General features: G+C 38.7%; 1 protein-coding gene across 1 annotated transcript in view; it reads left to right on the top strand.

Moving 5' to 3' along the window:
- The first annotated feature begins 1,109 nt into the window (after positions 1-1,109).
- STX18 (syntaxin 18) overlaps positions 1,110-20,290 on the top strand; it is a 60,854-nt gene continuing 41,673 nt past the window's right edge. Inside the window, exon 1 of the mRNA XM_027736289.2 lies at positions 1,110-1,274. Within this exon, the coding sequence (XP_027592090.1) occupies positions 1,113-1,274 (162 nt within the window). The 5' untranslated portion in view covers positions 1,110-1,112. The remainder of the gene's footprint in view (positions 1,275-20,290) is intronic.

Genomic DNA, 20,290 nt, shown 5'->3' with positions numbered 1-20,290 from the left:
GGGAACCACTAATATATAGCCAAGGCTGAGTTGATGGGAATTGAACTGAAAGCAGAATAGTAATCAACCAGAGAAGAAAGCCTTATACCCTGGAGTAGATAGGAAAAATAGCTGTGGTTGATTAAGTTCCAGTCCACTGAGGCGAGGTAGGATTTTGAAATTGTGTTCTTTGGAAACTATCTCAGGGAATGTGCTTCTGGTCAGTGAAAGGACAGTTAAAAACTACATGGTGTCTGCTGGATCCCAGAGCATTTGATGGCATATATATATAGATACATATATTTACATATACACACTTACATATACACACATATCTCCCTCTCTCTCTCTCTCTAAAAACACCTCCACTAGTTATTGGGTCAAAAGCTTAGACAGAGACAGAGTCACAGAATATGCTGAGTTGGAAGGGACCTACAAGGATTGTCGTGTCCAACTCCTGGCCCTGCACAGGACCATTCCCTAGAGTCACCATGTGCCCAAGAGTATCGTCCAAATGCTCCTTGAACTCTGCCAGGCTTGGTGCTGTGACCACTTCCCTGGGGAGCCTGTTCCAGTGCCCAACCACCCTCTGGATGAAAAAACTTTTTCTACTATCCAACCTAAACCTCCCCTGACACAACTTCAGGCCCTTCCCTCGTGTCCTGTCACCGGTCACCACAGAGAAACAATCACTGTCTGATCGCACGTGTGGCCATTTCCTAGGGCAGTCTCACACCAGCGCCAATTCCCGACCCAGTGCAGATCTGCTGACGTGTATTAATCAACTCTAACTAACCTGTCTTTCCACGACCAAGCTGCCGAGCCTGGGACACCGCGGGTAACAGCACCACTGGCGACACCTGCCACGGCACCGCAGCGGGGCGGCCTACACGCCCGAGTTTTGCTGGAATATAACTCTGATTCCCCGCAGAGCCGCTATTAGATCGGAGGAGGCGGCAGCCCCCCGTGTCCGCACTCGCGTCGCCGGTTCCCGCGGGCACGAGCCGCTCCCGAGCGCTTCCCGATGGAAGCGGGAGCCTCCCCGCCCCCTCCCGCCCCGCCGCGCAGGGCGGAACGCGCCGCGCGGGGCCGTGTTGCGCGGGGACGGGCGTGCGGCGGCACCGGCGGGCGCCATGGCGGTGGACATCACGCTGCTCTTCAAGGCCAGCGTGAAGACCGTCAAGACCCGCAACAAGGCGCTGGGGGTGGCGGCGGGGGACAGCGCCAGGGACGAGCTGCTCAAACGGGGCGCCACCCGCTCCAAGAGCGACTTCACCGGCCGCGCCCGGGAAGTGGTGAGTGAGGCCCTGGGGGGAGGGCGGACTGCCCGCCCCTCACCGCCGCCCCAGAGCGCCCGGCGGGACCCGGGGACAGCGAGCAGGCCCCGGAGCCGCCCGCAGAGAGCCCCGGGGCAGAGCTTTCCCACACGGGTGTGGGCTGGGAGAGCCGCGGGCCGGCGCGGCTGTGGCGGCCGGGGACGGCTCCGAGCCCGGCTGTCGCCTCCAGGCTCCTCCGGGGCGGCCCGGGGGCTCTCCGGGCCGCGGCCCCTCCTGCCAAGGCTGCGGTTCCGCAGCGGTTCTGTGGTGCAGAACCGCCGTCCCTTCGGCCGTGCCGGCGTGCACGGGTGTTCCCTCACGCCAGCTGCCACGTAAGAGAGCGCTCCCCCAGCACTTGCGTTCGTCAGCGTTTGTAATTCCTTTTCCTACTTGCTGCCTTTAGTTTGGTTGCCTCCCGTGCCACACGGTATGGCTGTAAAATGCCAGTCCTAGGCAAATTAAATGTACAGAGGTAATCGGAACGTTTTAAGACTTGAAAAGACAAGCACTGGAAAGTTAAGGAATTACAGACCTGAAAGCTGACTGGCGTTAGTAACTCAGTCCACAGTCGTTCTGTAACAGTTTTGTCACAGATTGTTTTCCTCCATACTGAGTCAAAGGCAAAGTTTCAATAACATATATTTAATAAGGCACTGGACTGTACTTTCAAAACTAAGAGAAGAAGGCTGCTTAATACAGTCTCTGAGGATACAGGCTTACAGAATGCATATGCAAGTTTAGGACTAAATGAAGAATGCACAAGTTGTCTTGTTCTGTCACTTTCTGACTTAGGGATGGTTTAGTTTTCAAGCATAGATATTAATGTCATATTTCTGTGCTCTTTGTATGTTTCCCAGTTGTGAGAGAGAGTACATAAAAACTGATGTGTTTTATAACACTTGAGTTTAGTGGCTCAGTGACTGCTTTGAGGCCTAAGCAGAGGTGTCAAGTTGAGTACCTGTTAAATGAACATATAATTATTCACCATTAGAAAAAAATTAGATGTGACTTGTCAGCTGTGAGTTGCTAGGAGTGATCTATCTGCAGCAATCAGACCTGTCCATAAAATTACATTTGTGATCTTTGTCCGTGAGATCTACCTCCTCCCCCCCCCCACTGCATTTTTTCTGATTTTAACGAAAGGCAGTGTTAGAGAGAACAGGCTTCTTCAGTCTTACCCAAGGCAGAACAGAGCAGACTACTCAATTTCAATCTTCTTCATCAACAAAGCTGAAACTTTTAAATCTACACTTGGGCTGGTGCTGAGGGCAGGTTGTTACCTCCTAAGAGTTTAGCAGTAGATGGTGTTTGGATGGATTAATGAAGTGTTTCACAGTTATTTGTGGTAGCAGAGGAAGCCTGAGGAAATCTGAGGTTTTTATGTTCTACTCAAGATACTCTTATATCCACAGATTTCTGTTTGTTCCCTCTGAAGCTTTTTACCTTCTGCCCAATTGCCACCAGTGTTATTTCTGTCTGCACTTCCATTCCTTCTCAGTATCAGTCTGTATTTCAGATAACTGACAGCCTCAAACTAGATTCATGTCCACCTTTTACACCCTCCTAGTCTTTGCTCCCTCTTCTCTTTCTTTGACCAGGGCTCCCTTGCTTTTGCTTTCTTCCGGTTTTGATTTTCTTCCTTAAGGTTCTGTTCATACTTAGGCCTCGCCTTACCCTCATTTTCTCATTGCCCCACCATAGTCCTGTGCTGTGATGGTGTGCTAGAGCCATGTCCTTTTCCTCCTGCCTTAGTCTTTTGGTTTTTCCTTAGTCACAGTTACTGTTTCCTGGAGACCCCAGTCTTGTCTCTGAACTCCTTACCCTTTCTGAGTTTCCTCTGTGCATTGTCCAGACAACAGAAAGGAGGACAAAGATGTGGATAAAAGTATCTTGATTAATTGCAGGAGCTTCAAGTGCAGTAAACAGCAAATGGCAGCAGGGATGAGCTGAAGCTCTTGAGGGGTAAATGGGTTTAATTAATGGAACTTATATAAACAATGACTTTGGAGAAGAAGTGAAAGCTAAAAATGTGTTGCTGAAGCATGTGTGAACGTGATATCTCTTGACATGGAGAAGGAGGAGATGGATTGGCCTTGCTCTGTAACACCTGTACCTTTGTGACAGTGAGCCAGCAACATGCCAGACTACAGACCACCATCTAAATGTGTGAATAAGGCATTGAAACTACAGCTAGAAGAATAAGCTGTAAATAAATTATGATTTTAACTGCTTGTTTCAGCCAAATACAGTTCAGTTTGATTATGTATGTGCCACACCCTCTTTCAAATACTTTGTTTAGCCTTGCAATTAAAAACTTAGCTGCTTTGGCCGAGACTGTGCAACTTGGGGTGTGGAGCATCGACCACCTCTCTGGGAAGCCTGTTCTGGTGTTTGACCACCCTCTCAGTAAAGAAATGCTTCCTGATGTCCAGCCTAAACCTCCCACAGCATAGCTTTGAACCATTCCCACTCGTCCTATTCCTGGATACCGGAGAGAAAAGGCTGGCGCCTCCTTCTTCAGGTCCCCTCCCCAGGAAACTGTAGAGAGCAATGAGGTTGCTCCTCAGCCATCTTTTCTCCAAACTAGACAAGCCAAAAGTCCATAGTGGAAGTTCTCCGTTTGACCTGCAAATATGGAAATAGTGGAATACACAGAGTCCACACACAGAATTTCTCCTTTCAACATTATATTCTGGGTGGGTTTGCATAGCATCTTGCAGGTAGAGCTGTACTGATGCCACCTGTGCTCCAAGCTCCAGAAGCATCAGCCAGCCCTGGCAGCACAGGTGGAGTGTGAGACTGGGTGGCTGCTTAGCTGTAGTATCAGAAGTCTCCTTTGTAGTCCATCCCATGGAGGTTTTGTGTCATGTTATTAATGTGTTTGAACACTTGACTGAACTGTATTAAGTGATGTAATTCTATTGTATGTTGTATATTCTTTTTCTCCTTTCTGCCCCTGAAGGACTATGAGTCTTGCTCTAGGATTTGAGAACTGTGGAGATTTTTTTGTTTGTTTGTTTTTTGTTTTCATTGTGTACAGTCTTAAGTGATGTTTAAGAAGGAAGATTGAAGGTGCTTAGCATTTGAGGAAGAAGCTGGCAAAATTGTAGCAGTAATCCTACACAGCGGGCACCTGTATTTATGGTGAAGTTTTATTGCTCTTGGGAGATATAGTTATAAAGTCCTGGTTTACATTCTCAAACCTAATGTGATTTCTTTGGTGGATTGACGTAGGCATAGAGAATGTAGAATATAAGAGTTTTAACTTGAATAGATATAGTGTGGGGAAGCTGGTATAGAGATGAAAGGATATCTGTGTGCTCTTGGTATTCCTTGTTAGTCACAAGAAAATACTTCAACATTCTATATTACTTTGTATTTTTTTGAAGCTGACTGTTTTATGCTCAGGTATACTGTATTGCTGCAGTCTCTGGGGAGCTGATGAAGGTTTTTGTATTTGAGACTAAGTTGTTAACACAAGGATGTTACGAGGTCATCTATAACCATGGTAGTGTTGGTTGCAGAGACTGGTGTTGCTGGTGATGTTGTTAATCTGTGACAAAACTGATCCATATAAATCGAAGATTAATGTTATGGCTGTGAACTTGTTGAAAGGATTTTCTTTGCCCTAGCATTGACCCATCACTGTTTGTTTGGTTTGGGGTTTTTTTGGTCTGTCAGCTGCATTGTACAACCGTTGGGTTGTCTGATATGTAATGAAAGATGACTTACGCTTTATGTATGGTGAATGTTTCTGGCACGTCTCCATCTCTTCACCAGTTGCATATTGACTAGGACCAGGTAAGAAATGATTCTAGAGGGATTCCCTAGAGGAAAGCTACAGTTACGGTGACATACTTTCCATTGCTTGCAATTTATAAAAGATTGTTAGAATTCGTTATCTGTATGTTAGTGCTTTTTGATGAATTAAAACAAAAGCAACATTTTTTTCTCTTAGACTTTACAGTTACATGGCTATTTTTAGTGCAGTATACAGGGATATTTAAGTTTGTATTCTGTCATACTTGTACAGGCATATGTAGCTGTGGCAGGTTGATCCTGACTGGATGCCAGGTGCCCACCAAAGCTGCTCTATCACTGTCCTCCTCATCTGGACAGGGGAGAGAAAATAGAACAAAAGGCTCATGGGCCATAAGGACAGGGAGAAGACCACTCAGTAGTTATTATCATGGATAAAATCGACTCAAATTGGGGAAATGAATTTAATTTGTTACCAGTCAAATCAGAATAGGATATTGAGAAATAAACCAAATTCTTAATAACACCTTTCCCCCACCTCTCCCTTCTTCACTAATTCTCTGCCTCCTCCTCACCAGTGGTACAGGGGGACTGGGAATGGGGGCTGCAGTCAGGTCATTGCACAGTGTCTCTGCTGTGCCTTCCTCCACAGGGGAGGACTCCTCACTCTCCTTCCTTGTTCCAGCATGGGTTCCCTCCCATGGGGTGCAGTCTTTCAGGAACAAGCTGGTCCTGCGTGGATCCCCTGTGGTGTCACAAGTCCTGCCAGCACACCTGCTCCAGTGTGGGCTCGCTCCTCTCTCCATGGGGTCACAGGTCCTGCCAGGAGACTGCTTGAACTTCCCATGGGGTCACAGCTGCCTTTGGGCACCTCCAGTTGCTCCAGTGGGGGGTCCTCCAGGGGCTGCAGGTGGATATCTTTCCACCATGGACTGTCATGGGCTGCAGGGGGGCAGCTGCCTCACCATGGTCTGCGCCGTGGGCAACAGGGACATCTCTGCTTCAGTGCCTCTGCTTCTGCACTTGAACTTGGTGTCTGCACAGTTGTTCCTCTGGTGTATTCTCCCTCCTCTCTCCAGCTGCAGTTACTCACAGAAGCCACTCCATAGCCCCCCTGCTACCAAAACCTTGCCACACAGACCCAATATATTTGTTCCTTGATATGGTGTCAGATTTTGGATTAAGCTAAATGATTGAAGAATTTTACTGATTAGAGCAGAAGTATTCAAGAAAAAAAAAACAGACTTGCAGTAAGTGCTCAGTGACAAACATAAGCAGCACAGAGGCTGAGTTTGTGAGACTAGTTCACAGCTTTACAGTGTCTTAAATCTGTTATTTTGGATATTTTAAAAGATTGTCAGTTTTGGAAGGTGTCTGGCATTTGAGTTTCTGTTTTAGGACAATATTAGGAAATCTGACTGTTTAAACCTTTCCTGGGTTTTTTTAATGGCAAGTATGAGCTATTGGAAATATCATCTGTGTCATATGCTGCTTAGGTATTTGAAAATATTGAAGGAAAGAGAACCTTTTATCTCTGCTCACTATTCAATATGTGTTGGAGAAATGGAATCAAGGGTCATACAGCCTATTAACAGAAATAATTATAAAAAAAATGGTCAAGTAGAATTTCATGGCAAGCTTGATTGCAGCCATGAATAAAATCTCCTGATTTGCTATGGGAGGTTCTCTTCTTAAAGTTTTGCAAAAAGCTAAAAAATGAAGTGTTGTAGCATGAATTCAAAACCAATACCAGGCATATCTGAAAACATATCCTTGAGATTGGAAAAATTGAAAGGTTAAATGTTTCTAAGTCTTTAAATGCAAAATTTCAGAATGATCAAATGTCCATGTTTGAAGCTGTTGAACACATAAGGATGCCAGATTCATGAGGCTGCAACATCTGTTATTCATATAAGCTCTGTGTATGGATTCTGTAGGATGATTAACTGATTCTTCAAAAAAAATTGGTATGATAGGCCAATATTCACATAAAAAATATGTTCAGCTGCTCTGTACAAATGTGTAATGAGGAGGAAAAATCCTCACATAAAACTTGTCTCCAAAACTAGTTCTCGTGAAAGCCAGAACAAATGGCATTGAATATAAATTTTAAGCAAACCTTTTAGTTTCAAGGCTACCTGACTTTTGTACGCTGCTTTGGCTACCCAGAGGGTAGTGGTGGCTTTTTTTTTTTAAATTTTACATTCTCTGGGTAAAACAGCTTTTCATGCATCCCTGCAAAATGCAGCATATTCCGTTGTTTGGAATGCAGCCCATGGGATAATTCAAAAGAGCAATGCTGTTAGAAGAGATGGAGAGCTGATGTTTTGTCCTCGGTCCCAAACGTGGGGTCTTCCTGCACATTTTTGCACAGTTTGTTATTTAGAGCATTCCCATAGGAGAAGGAAGGGTAGGAGTGTTTGTATATGGAGTTTACAATGGCTTCATCATTGCCACTATCACTTCATTTAATAAAGCCCAAAAATGCCCCAAACCAGTAGCTGGTCCCCCAAATTGACTATAGAGGACCACCTTGAATAGCATGATATAATTGTTGACATAGCACAATTAAAGCTGAGTGTTTTTAAACATATATACTTTCTGATCCCTTTCAGACTATTTGGGATTGCTTGAAGAAGCACCAAGAATAAAATTCAGCCACCAAGACTGTGTAACATATGCAGTATTAACAGAGAAAGACAAGTCTACACCCTCACTGGAAAATTTCTAGGGATTTACAAACAAAAAAAAAATTGAAAAATATTAGTAGATGAAATCCAGAGATCTAGATTTCAAGCAGAGGATTCCTTGTGCTTAATACAATTTTAATATAATAAGAAAAAGAGTAGACTTGCAGACTGGGAGGTCCACAGGCTTTTCCACTGCCTACTATTTTTGGATATATAGTAACTTCAGTTCTTGGCAGACTAATATACTGATGCAGGGAGTAACACCATCTCTGTTCTAAAAGTAAAAGGTATGTAAAAATAAAAATGCCAAGTATTAAATGTTTTATTGGAATATACAGTAATTATTATGCTGCTGGTTCTGAGTCAAGTTCAGGTTGGTGACTCCAGAACGAATCACATTATATCTGAGCTTTTTGAAAGACTGAGAAATATCCAAAATAAAGAAATAACCAGTTTATTATGTTAACTTTTATAGGATGGGACATGGATTTGCCGGGTCTAGGATAGACCGGAAAGGGACTTAATCCTTAAAACTTCCATATCCAAGAGTGGTACCATTAAAGTCTGTGGCAGAATGCAGGCAGAGCATCAAAGACTGTGGTTATGTAGTGAACTGCTTCTGTTGTGATTGAATAGCTGATACTAACCAGTGCTGTGAGGGAAATGGCCAAAAATGGTTAAAATTGTTGCTTTAATGGTTTTGGTTTTATACTCAAACTAAAAAATTATAACCTGATTTAATAAGGTTAGTTTATACGATCGTTTTGACTCTAATGATTACATAAGAATAACTCCCATGAGAGAATATTTGGATACAGGGGAAATATATACTGCTTGTGGTGTAGCCAATTATAGTCTTTATTAGAAATTAATGACTGTGCCAAATTTTGGACAGCGAGTGATATTTCAGTTCACTTTTTAACTTTTAATGAGAGGTAAGTTCTAATAAATTGGGCCCACAGCTGAGGTCATTAGGATTAATTCTGACTTCTCCCATATATAGTTAAGAACAGTCACTCTTTTCCCCAAAGTTCACCAGTGATGCTGCATTTTGTACTCGTTTACATGCACATGGGTTTCCCTCCCCCGAGTTGTAGGCAGAAAATATAATTTTGAATTATGCTTTTTCAAATAGGGAGTTACAGCGTACTGCTGTCTAATATTTCAGATTTATCTCGTTCCCTGTGCAAATTATGGTTAATGTTAGTTTTTAATTATGAACATTGCTTTTACTTCTCATTTCCTTCATCCTTGTTAGAGAAAAAGTTTAGTCTGAGAGATGGAAGGGAAAGAAGTTGGTAATTTTAATTAGTAGAGGAGAAACACATAAAAAGCTGGTTAAGGAAATAGCAGAGTAAAGATTTTTTTTGAAAATACTTCTGGAGAAGAATGAAATGCTGACCTTGTTCAATGCATTAGGATTAAATGCCAAATCACTAATGTTCTCCATGTAATGCTTCTGGTTTTAGCAAAACTCACATTAGAAACAATGGTGACAGTATAGATTGGCCTTGAGGGAAAAGTTATGAACTCTTACATTTTAGGAAATGTCTGTGCAAATGTCTGTCCTTGTGTCCCTCCCCTCCCCATCCCCAGCTTTGTTTGTTTGTTTTAAAGTACATTCTTAACTCCCTGGGAATTATTTTCTGAATATAACAGAACAGCGGGATTGAAAGTTGGCTTGGGAGACAACTTTCCTTAGTTGCCTGTTAATTTTGTTTTGACTAACTGGAACCCATGTGGTGCTGAGTCATCCAAAAGCATCTAAGGCTGCAGTTCCCATTTTGAGGATGTTGTCTTCGTCCTTACCTTACCTCCTTCCAGGCTGGTTGTGGAAGGTTCTTTCCTTGCTTGGGGTTGTTGGAGGAATCGTTGAATCGTGTAGCTGGTCACTGAACTCTTTCCTGACTGTGGTTGTCCATTAAGCCAACACTTCTTGTGAGTTCTTGCTTTGTCATCCTGCCACAGATAAGGGTAACGTTTGTGGAAGTTTGTGGAGCATATGAGTTACACATTAGGATGACCTCTGAAGGAGAAAGGTGAGCTAGGGACAGGATGGTGGAGCTCGAGGGGTCTGAAAGGCAGAGAGATACAGTGGAAAAGAAAGACAATAGAAAGCGACCAGGCATAGCTGGAAGTAAATGGAAGGATGTATGATGGAGAAGAGACAGTCCAAGATTAGGGGTAGAAATATGGGTTAAAAATAAAAAATAAAAAGAATGAATATCAGGAAGTGATATGGAGGTTATGATGTAATACATCTAAATAGGAAAGGATGGGAAATGGAAGAAGGGAGAACGAAGCTGAAAATATTTTCAGGTTAGTGAATTTAATTGATGTATTTAGGCTTTTTACTGTTTCTCTGAGTTCTTTATCAAAGATTTTGGAGCAAGAGGAGCTCATTATTTTTAGTACTTTGATACTACAATCTTTGGGCTCTGTATTTATGTATGTTGAAATATAATCTCTTGCTTGGGACAGAAATGAACATAAAAATAAACATACTCAAAAGAATATCAGTGTGATTTGTTAAGAGATTTAACTGTTGGGATTTATTTCCCCAGGTATTAGCAGTGAGGCCAAAATAAAGCTGATTTCCCTGAAGTTAGTAACTTTAAAGTTCTAATTATTCTCCTCCTCTCCTTTTTTGAAAATAGAACAAGTTTGGTGGATAGCAGCTGAGAGAAGGACTTAGCTGTGACTCTTCTCACCATCCTGCTGTTCTCATTTTCTGTGTGTGTAGTTTGTCCTGCTTCTTTACTTGCGAAGGGAGGGATGTTCTTGGACATTTGAAAAGTAACTTCTTTTATCTTCTGCTAAATAGAGACTTGAACTGAGGAGTTTTCTTCTCTCTGACGATTATCAAACCATTTCTGAATAATTTTGAATCATTCTGAATCAAGTTGTTTTGAACTCTGAAGTGTATTCAAATATTAATAAAATGAGTAATGCTGTTATTTAGAATGCTAATTAAGCTTCACATGTGTGATCAGCAAAAAAAAGGTTTAATTCTAATCTCAGGGAACAGCTATTTAAAGACATAAAGGTTTTACAACTTCTCACAAAAATCATTTACTTATCATTACTTTCAATGAATAGTACTCACATTTTTGTTTTTGTTAATTGAGGCTGGTTTTGGTCATCAGGGTTAGTTCTTGCTGTAATGCTGAGCTGATTACTTGTGATTTTTGGTAATGAGTGGATTAAGTTTTTCTGTGTTTCACTGTGGACAAAATGATATAATTTTTCAGTGAAAGATTAGGTAATTATGTGCTCTGTCTTTGAAACTTCAGTCCAACTATACTTGAAAATATTTTTCAGACTGGAAATAATAAAACCTGGCACAATAGCTTCAGCAGTGAGAGCAATTAAAGGGTGAAAATTGGAGGTATGAATCATTTCCAGCAATTTGAGGAAACTGTTCTTTACTGTTGAAAATATTAATGTGATATAATTGTATAGAATGTTAAATGATGGACACTTTCTTGAAAATGTAAGTTTCCTGACTTCGTGGTGGCGTGTCAAAGCTTTCTGTCTGCCAAAACGTGACATTTTATAGTGATCAGGTGTTTGTTGTCCCTTTTTATCCTTTCATTCTGACTCTGCCTTCCCTTTTGATAGAGGGTGGTGAGAACTGTAGAAGAGCAGATGTGTTTCATCTACTCAAATTTACATCTATTCCATTTCCGTAGGTATTGTCCAGCATTTGAAAAACAAACAAAACAAAACCCAGATACAATTAAATGTAATCCAGATTCCTTTCAGTCTTTGCTTTTCCATTATTAATGGATTGCTTGACATTTCCTTTTGGATATTTCCTTTTTTGGTTGACTTTTAAACGGTTTTGAATGTGGATGTAATCTCACTGATTCTAAACTGAATATTCATTTCTGTAGTACAGGATGCAACTGCCTGGTGCTTCCCACCTCTCCATGTCTCAGCTGGGTGGGAATTGTGAAGTGGGTTTCAAGTGAATATTGGTGGAGGTTCTGTGAGGATATCCGGAAACTCTTAAATATTATGTTGGTTTATGGTTGAAAATAAGAGGAGGGGTCTTGGTTTTACTCCTAAATTTATTAGACCTCTAATATGAAGTATTATTTTGATATTCTCATTAAATTCTAATGTGATCATTCAGGGAATTTTTTATTTTTTAATGGGGGAGAGGGGGAAATAAGGCCTCCAGAGGTTTTTTTCCGGCTCTTACTCTTTCCTGAAAAGGAAGGAAAACATTGTATGAGCTGTAGAAGAACATAGTGCTTACTCTCAGGACACTTTAAGTGTAGTGGAAGGCATGTTATACAATGTATCTGTCTTTTTTATTACCAGTGCACTATTAAAAAGAAGCAGTGATAGCAAGCTGACATGTGAAAGACAAACATGTAATGGTGATGAAAAAGCCATTTAATGATTAGTAGAGAAACAAATATTTATTGAAAATAAAAACCATGTCTAAAGGCTCTAATGTTGACTTATGGAAACACTACCATGTTGTGGTATTTGCAGTGCTGTATGTCCTGTACAGTAGATATTGTTCAAAATTGCTTGGGAACTGGAGCTTGCAATTGTGAGCTTGGAATGTCCTGCAGATAATTAAGTTGTGGTCAGGCCTTAGAAAAATAAAAAGTTCTCGAACTATGATTTTATAAACATGCTACAATAACATTTCTTTATATTTAACAGTTTCTTATAGAAAGCCGATACTCTCACAAGGCATTGACTAAAGGTAAAACATCAAGAAAGAAAAAAATATTAAATTAAAACTTCACTTAGGATGTTGACAGTTGGCTTGTAATATTAAACAGATGTGTGTGTTCCTGAGATATTCTTTCAGAACCTTGTTGCATGCTAGTTTTCATGTGACAGCTACAAATTTTTGATTAATTTAAAATTCTACTTTCTTCAGTTGTCTTTGTTATATGTTATTTTCTTTGGGTCGACTCAGCTGGCCAGTGTGATGCATACTGGGGTTTCTGCTGTGATATTCTTGGGAAGACATTGCTTTATGAGGGCTTAAATTGAGGCATGGCTCATTCATCCATATAGAAAATTCTTAAATGTATGCAAAGATTCTTGAGCTTAACATTACCTTTGCATGTGTAAGCAAGGTAGTTACTGATTCTGGTTGTGAATGTGATTAGGGCATAATTCGACCTCTTTGACTCTTAGGAAATATTGCACATAGAAGTCAATACCAAAAAAAAGAACTGAAGTTTTTAAAAGATGTAAGTTTAACAAAGCATAAAGGGAATTATCAATTAAAGGAAAAGTGTATAGCACTACTAAAATGACAAAATGTTGTGTCCAATTCTGATGTCAACCTTTTTATAAAATGTGATAGTGGTGGGCGGTTGCTTTGTTGTTCTGGTTTTTTGGTTTTGGTTTTTTTTTTGTAATAGAAAGAGCTACACAGATGATCTAAAGTCTGAAAAATCTACTTGGTGGTGAGAAATCCTTTAATCTTAATTTGTTAGGGTACGTGATCACAAAAAAAAAAGTGTCTGATTTCTGCATGGATCTTATGAAGAAGCAAAGTAAGATACAGTGCCACAAGTAGCACACACTATTTGAGGTGTGCTTCAGCTGATCCTTCATTTGGTAGATTATGCATCATTTGAGGTATCTTAAGTCAAGTGCATGTATTTCAAAATACATGCAGTACTCAACAAGTAATGCAGGAGTTAATGCCTAAGGATGGATCAGGAATTCCTTTTTACATATGGGACACTGCTTCATACCAAAGCAAGGAATTGAATACTGGTTTTTCAGATCCCAGACTACTGCTCCAGTGACCTGTGACTCTGATCAGTCTGACCTTGCACTGCGAACGTATGAATGTTCTCTCTTCGGTTTTAGGAATAGAACAACGTATAGGAAACAACACGCTAAAGTTGTTATTCTAAAATAAAATAACCATATTAGACTTCGCAGGCTGCTTAATCTACCATAGAAGCTTGTTACTGTGAAATAAGCAACCACTTTTTAATGTTGGGGTTTTTTTGTCAGATTTCTTCCTCATAAATTTCAGAGGATGAATTATGTATAAAGATGGTTAAGTGATTTTTGTTTTTAAGAGTGAAGAAATCAGAAATGGATATGAGGTGTTCATTGATTAAATAATGCTGCCTCGCTGTAGTCTGCATACTGACTCTGTTTCACCTATATGAATTGGATATCTCCTTTCTTTGTTTTTTAAAGATTTGTGTAAAGGCACAGTAAGTGAGAGTAACTTATTGTAGGAACACACTTTATTTTTCTTGATGATGTTGTTTCCAGATCCCAAGATTTTTAGCTCGTTGTAAAATCCATTAAAGTGTAGATGGGAAATACTTATGAATACTGTTCATACTTACGAATACTGATGGGAAATAGTGTTTCTTATGCTTCTAAATGTGATATAAGGAACTGTACAGCAAATACAGGAAAATCCTTATTTGAGATAGTGAAAATGTGATGGAGAAGAAAAAAGGAAAAAATATCAGAGTTAATTAGTTGTTCTAAAATGTGACCTAGTGTAACTTCTTATATCCTGTTTATTTTCTACCATGTTACAGCATGCAGAATTCATGGTACTGTGGCCTGGATATTTAGCTATATTAGCTTCACAGTTTAGTGTCTAAAAATTACAGTAGTTTCAGGACCAGTTTGTGGGTTCACACAAAACACTTGAAATACTTATAATTTTATTTTGTAAGAAAAATAAGACATTTTTGAAGCAAATTTATTTTTTTGCTTACAATGAAGAAGAAGCCTTTTTTATATAGATCTTAAATAAAAATCTAGATTTATTGAATTAAGCATACACACCCCATGTAAATTCTAATATGAGTATTATTTCAATTTTAAAGAAATACATTTAAAAGCATCCATTATAGATGTGGGAAGGAAGATAGGGCAAATATTACATGGATTTTATCTTTCGAGTAAAATTGCATGCTCGTTTCATTTGTTTGTACATGGTTGTTACAAAAACCCATCGTCTGTTTGTTGAACTGTTTTGAATAAACTGATTTATATCAGTCAATTCTTAAAATGCAGTGGAAGAAGTTTTTTCTTTCAGTGAGACTTATAAGTTGTGGTAGGAATTCTGTGCAGCCTGATGGTGATGGCCATGATCTTCTGTCTGAGCAGGCATACAAATAACTCTGTTACTTTATTGCATCTTTCTGCTGGGGCTTTGTGGTGGTTGGTTCTGCCTTCAGGTTATGTCCCTTCTGTGGAGGACTTTGAAATAATATGAATAAAGTGTTAATCATGGAAACTACATGAGAACTTGCTTTTTCATTAGCCTACTTGGAGACAGAGGGAGATTATATTAACATAGTTCCAATTATCCTTATTACCGGTGCTTGAATACTGAGTCTCTGTCAGAACAGCTCTATAGATGTCTGATCCTACAAAGATAACTTTTTTGACTGAGTCTGAGACTTTGCTGGTGAGATATTGTTGTTGATTAAACACAAATGTGATGTAACAAAAAAAATACTTTCCTACTGGAATTTTATAAGCAAGATGATTGTTGTAATACAAATAAACTGAAACTCTTGAATATAAGTTTGGAATTAAGTTTCCTACGATTTTAAGACTATGAACTGAACTATTATATTGCCTTCTGATTGCATGGTGTGTTTTCTGCTTTAAATTGCTATTCCTGTATCTCTGAGAGTCTCTAAGTGAGAGCAAAGCTAGATACCCTTTGCAGAGCATTTGAACTGTTAACTAAGCAAAATGAAATCCTGGTTGTACTGAAACAGGCTGCAGAGTTACGGTTGATTTAATTGAAGAAAATACTTTGCAAAAAATTCTTAGGAGAATGAGAGTTTAGTGCTCACTTATTGTTTGTTCCCCATTTGACCTTGAGAGAGAGTGAAGATGAAGGTTCAAATCAGAGCTTATGGAAAATGAAGTTTTCTCAAGTGCTGTTTAGGATTTTTTTATTAAGATATGTTTCTCCTTTTTTTTTGTTTTGCAAAAAGTAAACTGATTTAGTTGGAACTGTTCAATCATTGTTCAATTGAGTCCTAAGAGAACATTCTCCAAATGGGAAGGAATTATGAATAAGGACATTTCTAATTTGTGTTACTTATTTGTATTTCCAAAGATATTCTGTACCCTAAATGATAATAATTCTACAAATATTTATGCGTAACAGTTGTTGAGTAAAACTTGCAATTTTCTAAAAAAGTGTAGTTTTGAAAATCTGTGTGAGTTGTAGCAATTAACCTACATGCACATTTATAATTCTAGAAAATGGACAGCATATTACATTCAAAGACTGGATCTGATAGATCCAAATTGCTTAAAACATCAGTTATTGAAGATGTCCCCCTGGGACTTTGAGAAACCATTTAACAGATGAAAGTACATTTTGAAAAGTTTGACCTTACAGGCAATCATAAAATGAATCAAAACAGCTCTTTCCTCCCCTGAAATGTACCGAGCCCATCTGTATCTAATCCAGTAATTATAGACTGAGTTCAATTACCTTTTCAAACTTAGAGCAGACTGGAGACTAGGCAGTGAACAAACATAGGGTTTTGTCTAGACCTCAATTGACCACAGTCTAAAACTTGAATTTACATCTCATTTTATTTTTAATGTCGTTTGATAGTTTTTAAAGGATTTCTTTTGCTACCTAGTTGCTAGATCATGATGGTTGTTACTTAGTGTTTATGGCTATATTTTTAACCCAGTGAGGTTAATAAAATAGGTCTGAGTCCTAATGGTTTACTGGATAAATAATTTTAAATTTAAAAAAGTGGGTTAAACAGCTATTTTGAATATTTAATATTGCTACAATGAAATTATGAAAGAATCTGAACAAAATTATGTAATTTAATATCTGTGCTCAAATCTATATTTTTAATGTTCTGGTTAAAACACCCACCTTTGAAGTTTTTTGCTCTTTTAGAAAAATGAACCCCAGACTACCCGACTGCAATATTACTGGTACTTGACACAGATTAAAAACTATGCTGAAAATAGATTTTTCAACGATTTTATTAATTTATTTCAGTTAGAGCAAATAAACTATCCATTCAGCCCTATGGGCAGTGTTCAAGAATACAGCTACAAGTTGTAGCAGTTAGTAAAGGTTATCACTTAGACCACCAACTTGAAGCCCAGGCATCTTTTGATATTATCCTACAAGCAAAACAAACCACATAATATTTATCTAGCTGGGAAGTATCTTGTGCTGCATTCACTGTCTGACATAACATTGCCAACGTGATGCTCTTATTCCTCATGTGACAGTTGTGTGCAGCCTTCTCTGGACAAGTGTTCTCTGCAACAAGGGCGTGTGTAGTTTGCAGGAACCAGCCCCAGTGCACAAGACTTTGGTTGTTGCAACAGTACATTTCCTGTCTCTTGGACAGCAGTGGAGGAGCAACAACTAAGGACAGAATAAACACTTTAACTTTTTCACTGTACCGTGTGCTTTTGATGGAATGGTGTCTCCTGGCAAGTGAAGGCTATGATAATTGGTGCATTTAGTTTAACTTACTGATTCTTAATAGTAATCACTATTTTGTAGCAGTTGCTGTAATTAGTTAAGAATGTGGTTCATGATGACTTCCAAGTCAACACTATTTGATGAATAAGGCACACTGTTGCAATGAGTAGTAAATTTGACATGACAAGCAGGAATCTTTTGATGTTTAATTGGTTTTCCTTGTAACACTTGTGGAAAAAAAAGGATCTAATGAATGTTGCGTTGACTGTAAAGCTGTAGGCCCAAGAGATTGCATGGAATATATTTTGTCTTTATATTTTGTAAACATGGGAAAAGTTCTCTACTATTTGTCTTCTGGGTTTTTTTTGGTTTTTGTTTGTTTGATTTTACTTTTTAGTGTGTTGTAGTTTTCTGAATGAATGAATGATACTGTTTTGAGGAGGTAATCCATATATAAAATTATTTTTGTAATCATAATTTTAAAGCAAAATTTGTAGTAGTGTAAGACCAGAAAATATAGTAGTTCTTGGTATATAACATCAGTGGTTCTTTTCCTCTCAAAAAGGAAGGACTGCCATGCACTGAGAAGTCAGGAAATTCAATTTTCAGTTGCAGTCCTTTCATCACAATCCTATTTACAAAACCACTCAGGACTTTTTTTCTCCCTGCCTTAACTCCACATCAGGAGCCAAGAAGACCTTTCAGCTGTTGCAAATGGCAAATGTCATAATCTGTTGTACCACTGTACTTGGTTTAGTAGATTTATCATAGAAGATGCTGTCTAAAAACATAGAACGCTTCCAGCAAGCCCCCTATCACTTTTTTCCCTCCTCCTTACCATAATGTCCATAAGAAATAAAATTCACCTAGAAATTCTAGTCAAGTCTGTGCTGCCATTCAACGTGCCATCAGACTTTGTAATTGAAAGTAGGGATGGTTGATACAAGTTCCTGAATTTTTAATAAAATTTTATTATAGTTCATAAGGCTACTACATCCAGGATGCTGGATCTGTTTTTTGGGCTCTGTTTCATTTTATAGGGCTTCAGTGCAGTACAGAACTTCAGAAATGAAAGCATTTCAGCGTAACAGCTAAACCGAGTGTGTTCTGAGAGTAAACTAACGCTGTACCTGTAGTCTGCACGTTACCTGAAAGAGAAGTCTAGATTTTGCACTGTGTTTACTCTGCCCTAGATAATTTTAGTTCTAAGGTGTAGTGACACTCCTGACCACAAATTCAAAGGCTACTAACAGTAACTTTTTAGGAGTTATGCCTCCTGCAATAGACAAAAATTGTTTTACAGGTGAAATGACTGTTTCATAGTCTGACTCAAGATTTTTCATGACCACATCAACTGTTTGTCCCAAGTGAAGGCTGGTTGGTTTGATTCCACCTCTTTGCTCATTAGGAAAAGGCCTTTCTTTTGTGACTGTTGCAACAAACTACTGAATTTCAGTTAGTTGCTTGCAGTTGACACTGCCTAGTAGATTTTCTGCTGTGTGCTTTGCATACACTTTATATTTGTACTGTAAGAGAAAAATAGTATTACTTTAAAAAAAAAAAACAACACAAAAAACTGTGTTTTCTGTTTAATGGAAAGGGAAATTTTAAAAGTGAAAGTGTTTGTTCTTTGTGCTTCAGTGAGTATTTGTGTGTTGGCTGTTTTCAAACCAGATAACTTCTGTCAGCTCTTATAATTGTACATGTCCACTGCCTCAGAGCACACACTCCAAACCAGGCATAGAGCACGTATCTTTTAACTGCCTCTGTTCAAGTAAATGCCTTTCATTTTACTTGTAGGATCACCTTTAAATCGAAAGGGAATATTAACTATATTATTATCTCTGAAATTGACTTTGGAAAAAAATTGTGGTTCTTCAGGAGTCACCCCATTTTCTCCTGTTTCACTTATTTAAAAGAAGTAGCTTTCTTTTTCCTTTTCATTTGTTCCTTCCAACTCTGACTTTTTTTGACAGTGTGTGTTTTTATTTCTGGCTCTGTGTATTGGATTTTGTCATAGTTCTCTGTTGGAATCTCTCACAATTTTAGTGTCACTGATTACTTATTTTTGGTGTTTACTTATCATTTAATTCCTTTGTTACAATATTTATTTCCTAATTTTCAACTGATTTTCTCTACGTTACAGAATTAGTAGACACTTGTTTATTTAAATGATAAGAAACCATTAACTACATGTAGGATAATTTGGTTTCCCATAAATATCTAGTCAGTTGTTTTACTTTCTTTCTGCAGCAGAAGACAGGCTTATTCTTCTTGTTGCTGTCTAATTTATTGTATAAGACAAAGAAATTAAAAGTGCAGTCTATGTGAAGCCTAATCTGTGTAAATAATTTTTCCTTTTTTTTTTTGTTGCCTGTCTTGTCCAGCTCTTATTAGACTTCTTGCTTTTCTTGACTTCCTTAATATCATTAGTTAGTATTAATAATGGCTACTAATTAAGCAGTAAAAAGATGCATGCAGTCATTAAAGCTATGCTTTTATTTTCTAGAGTGCAAATTCCTCAAATCAGTTTAAATAAGAGAAAAACCATCTTTAGTTATTTAAACTTCATAAAAAGTCATGGTTCAGCTAATTTGAGACAGTGCAACTAGACAGAATGAAACAAAGTTACATGAGTAAAACTTTCTATTTAGACAACAGGTTTTATTTTCCTTCCCTTTGTTTTTCTATCCATAGTCATTTTTGTCTTTTCCATGCTCACTGATGCTGTAGTCAGGCAGACACTTGATTTCCTTATTGCAGGAACAAAATTTGAATTGTTATGAAGGGAATTGAAGAACATACGGGACAAAAAAGAAAAAAATACCTTCCAACTGGTTTAGATATCCTGAGTTAAAAGTATTTGCTATTAAAACATGAGGTCAGGTTAATCCTTTCTTGCTAGCATATATATAGCATACAGTGTTTTGTTTAGGCTGCTTTGAACACTTTCAAGGAGAATATTTTACATCTTAAGAGATTTATTAACTGGTTTGGAGGTTTTTTCTTTCCCCATTAAGTGTGAGGTTTTAAGGGGTTTTGGGGGGTTTTTTTTGGGTTTTGTTTTATTTATTACACTAAATAAGGATCCT

The sequence above is a fragment of the Pipra filicauda genome, unplaced genomic scaffold (assembly GCF_003945595.2).
Source record: "Pipra filicauda isolate LSUMZ 115617 unplaced genomic scaffold, ASM394559v2 scaffold43_size3849885_pilon, whole genome shotgun sequence".
In the NCBI taxonomy this organism is placed as follows: domain Eukaryota; kingdom Metazoa; phylum Chordata; class Aves; order Passeriformes; family Pipridae; genus Pipra; species Pipra filicauda.
Note: the sequence above shows the minus strand (reverse complement) of the source record. Positions and strands in the feature narration are given on the sequence as shown.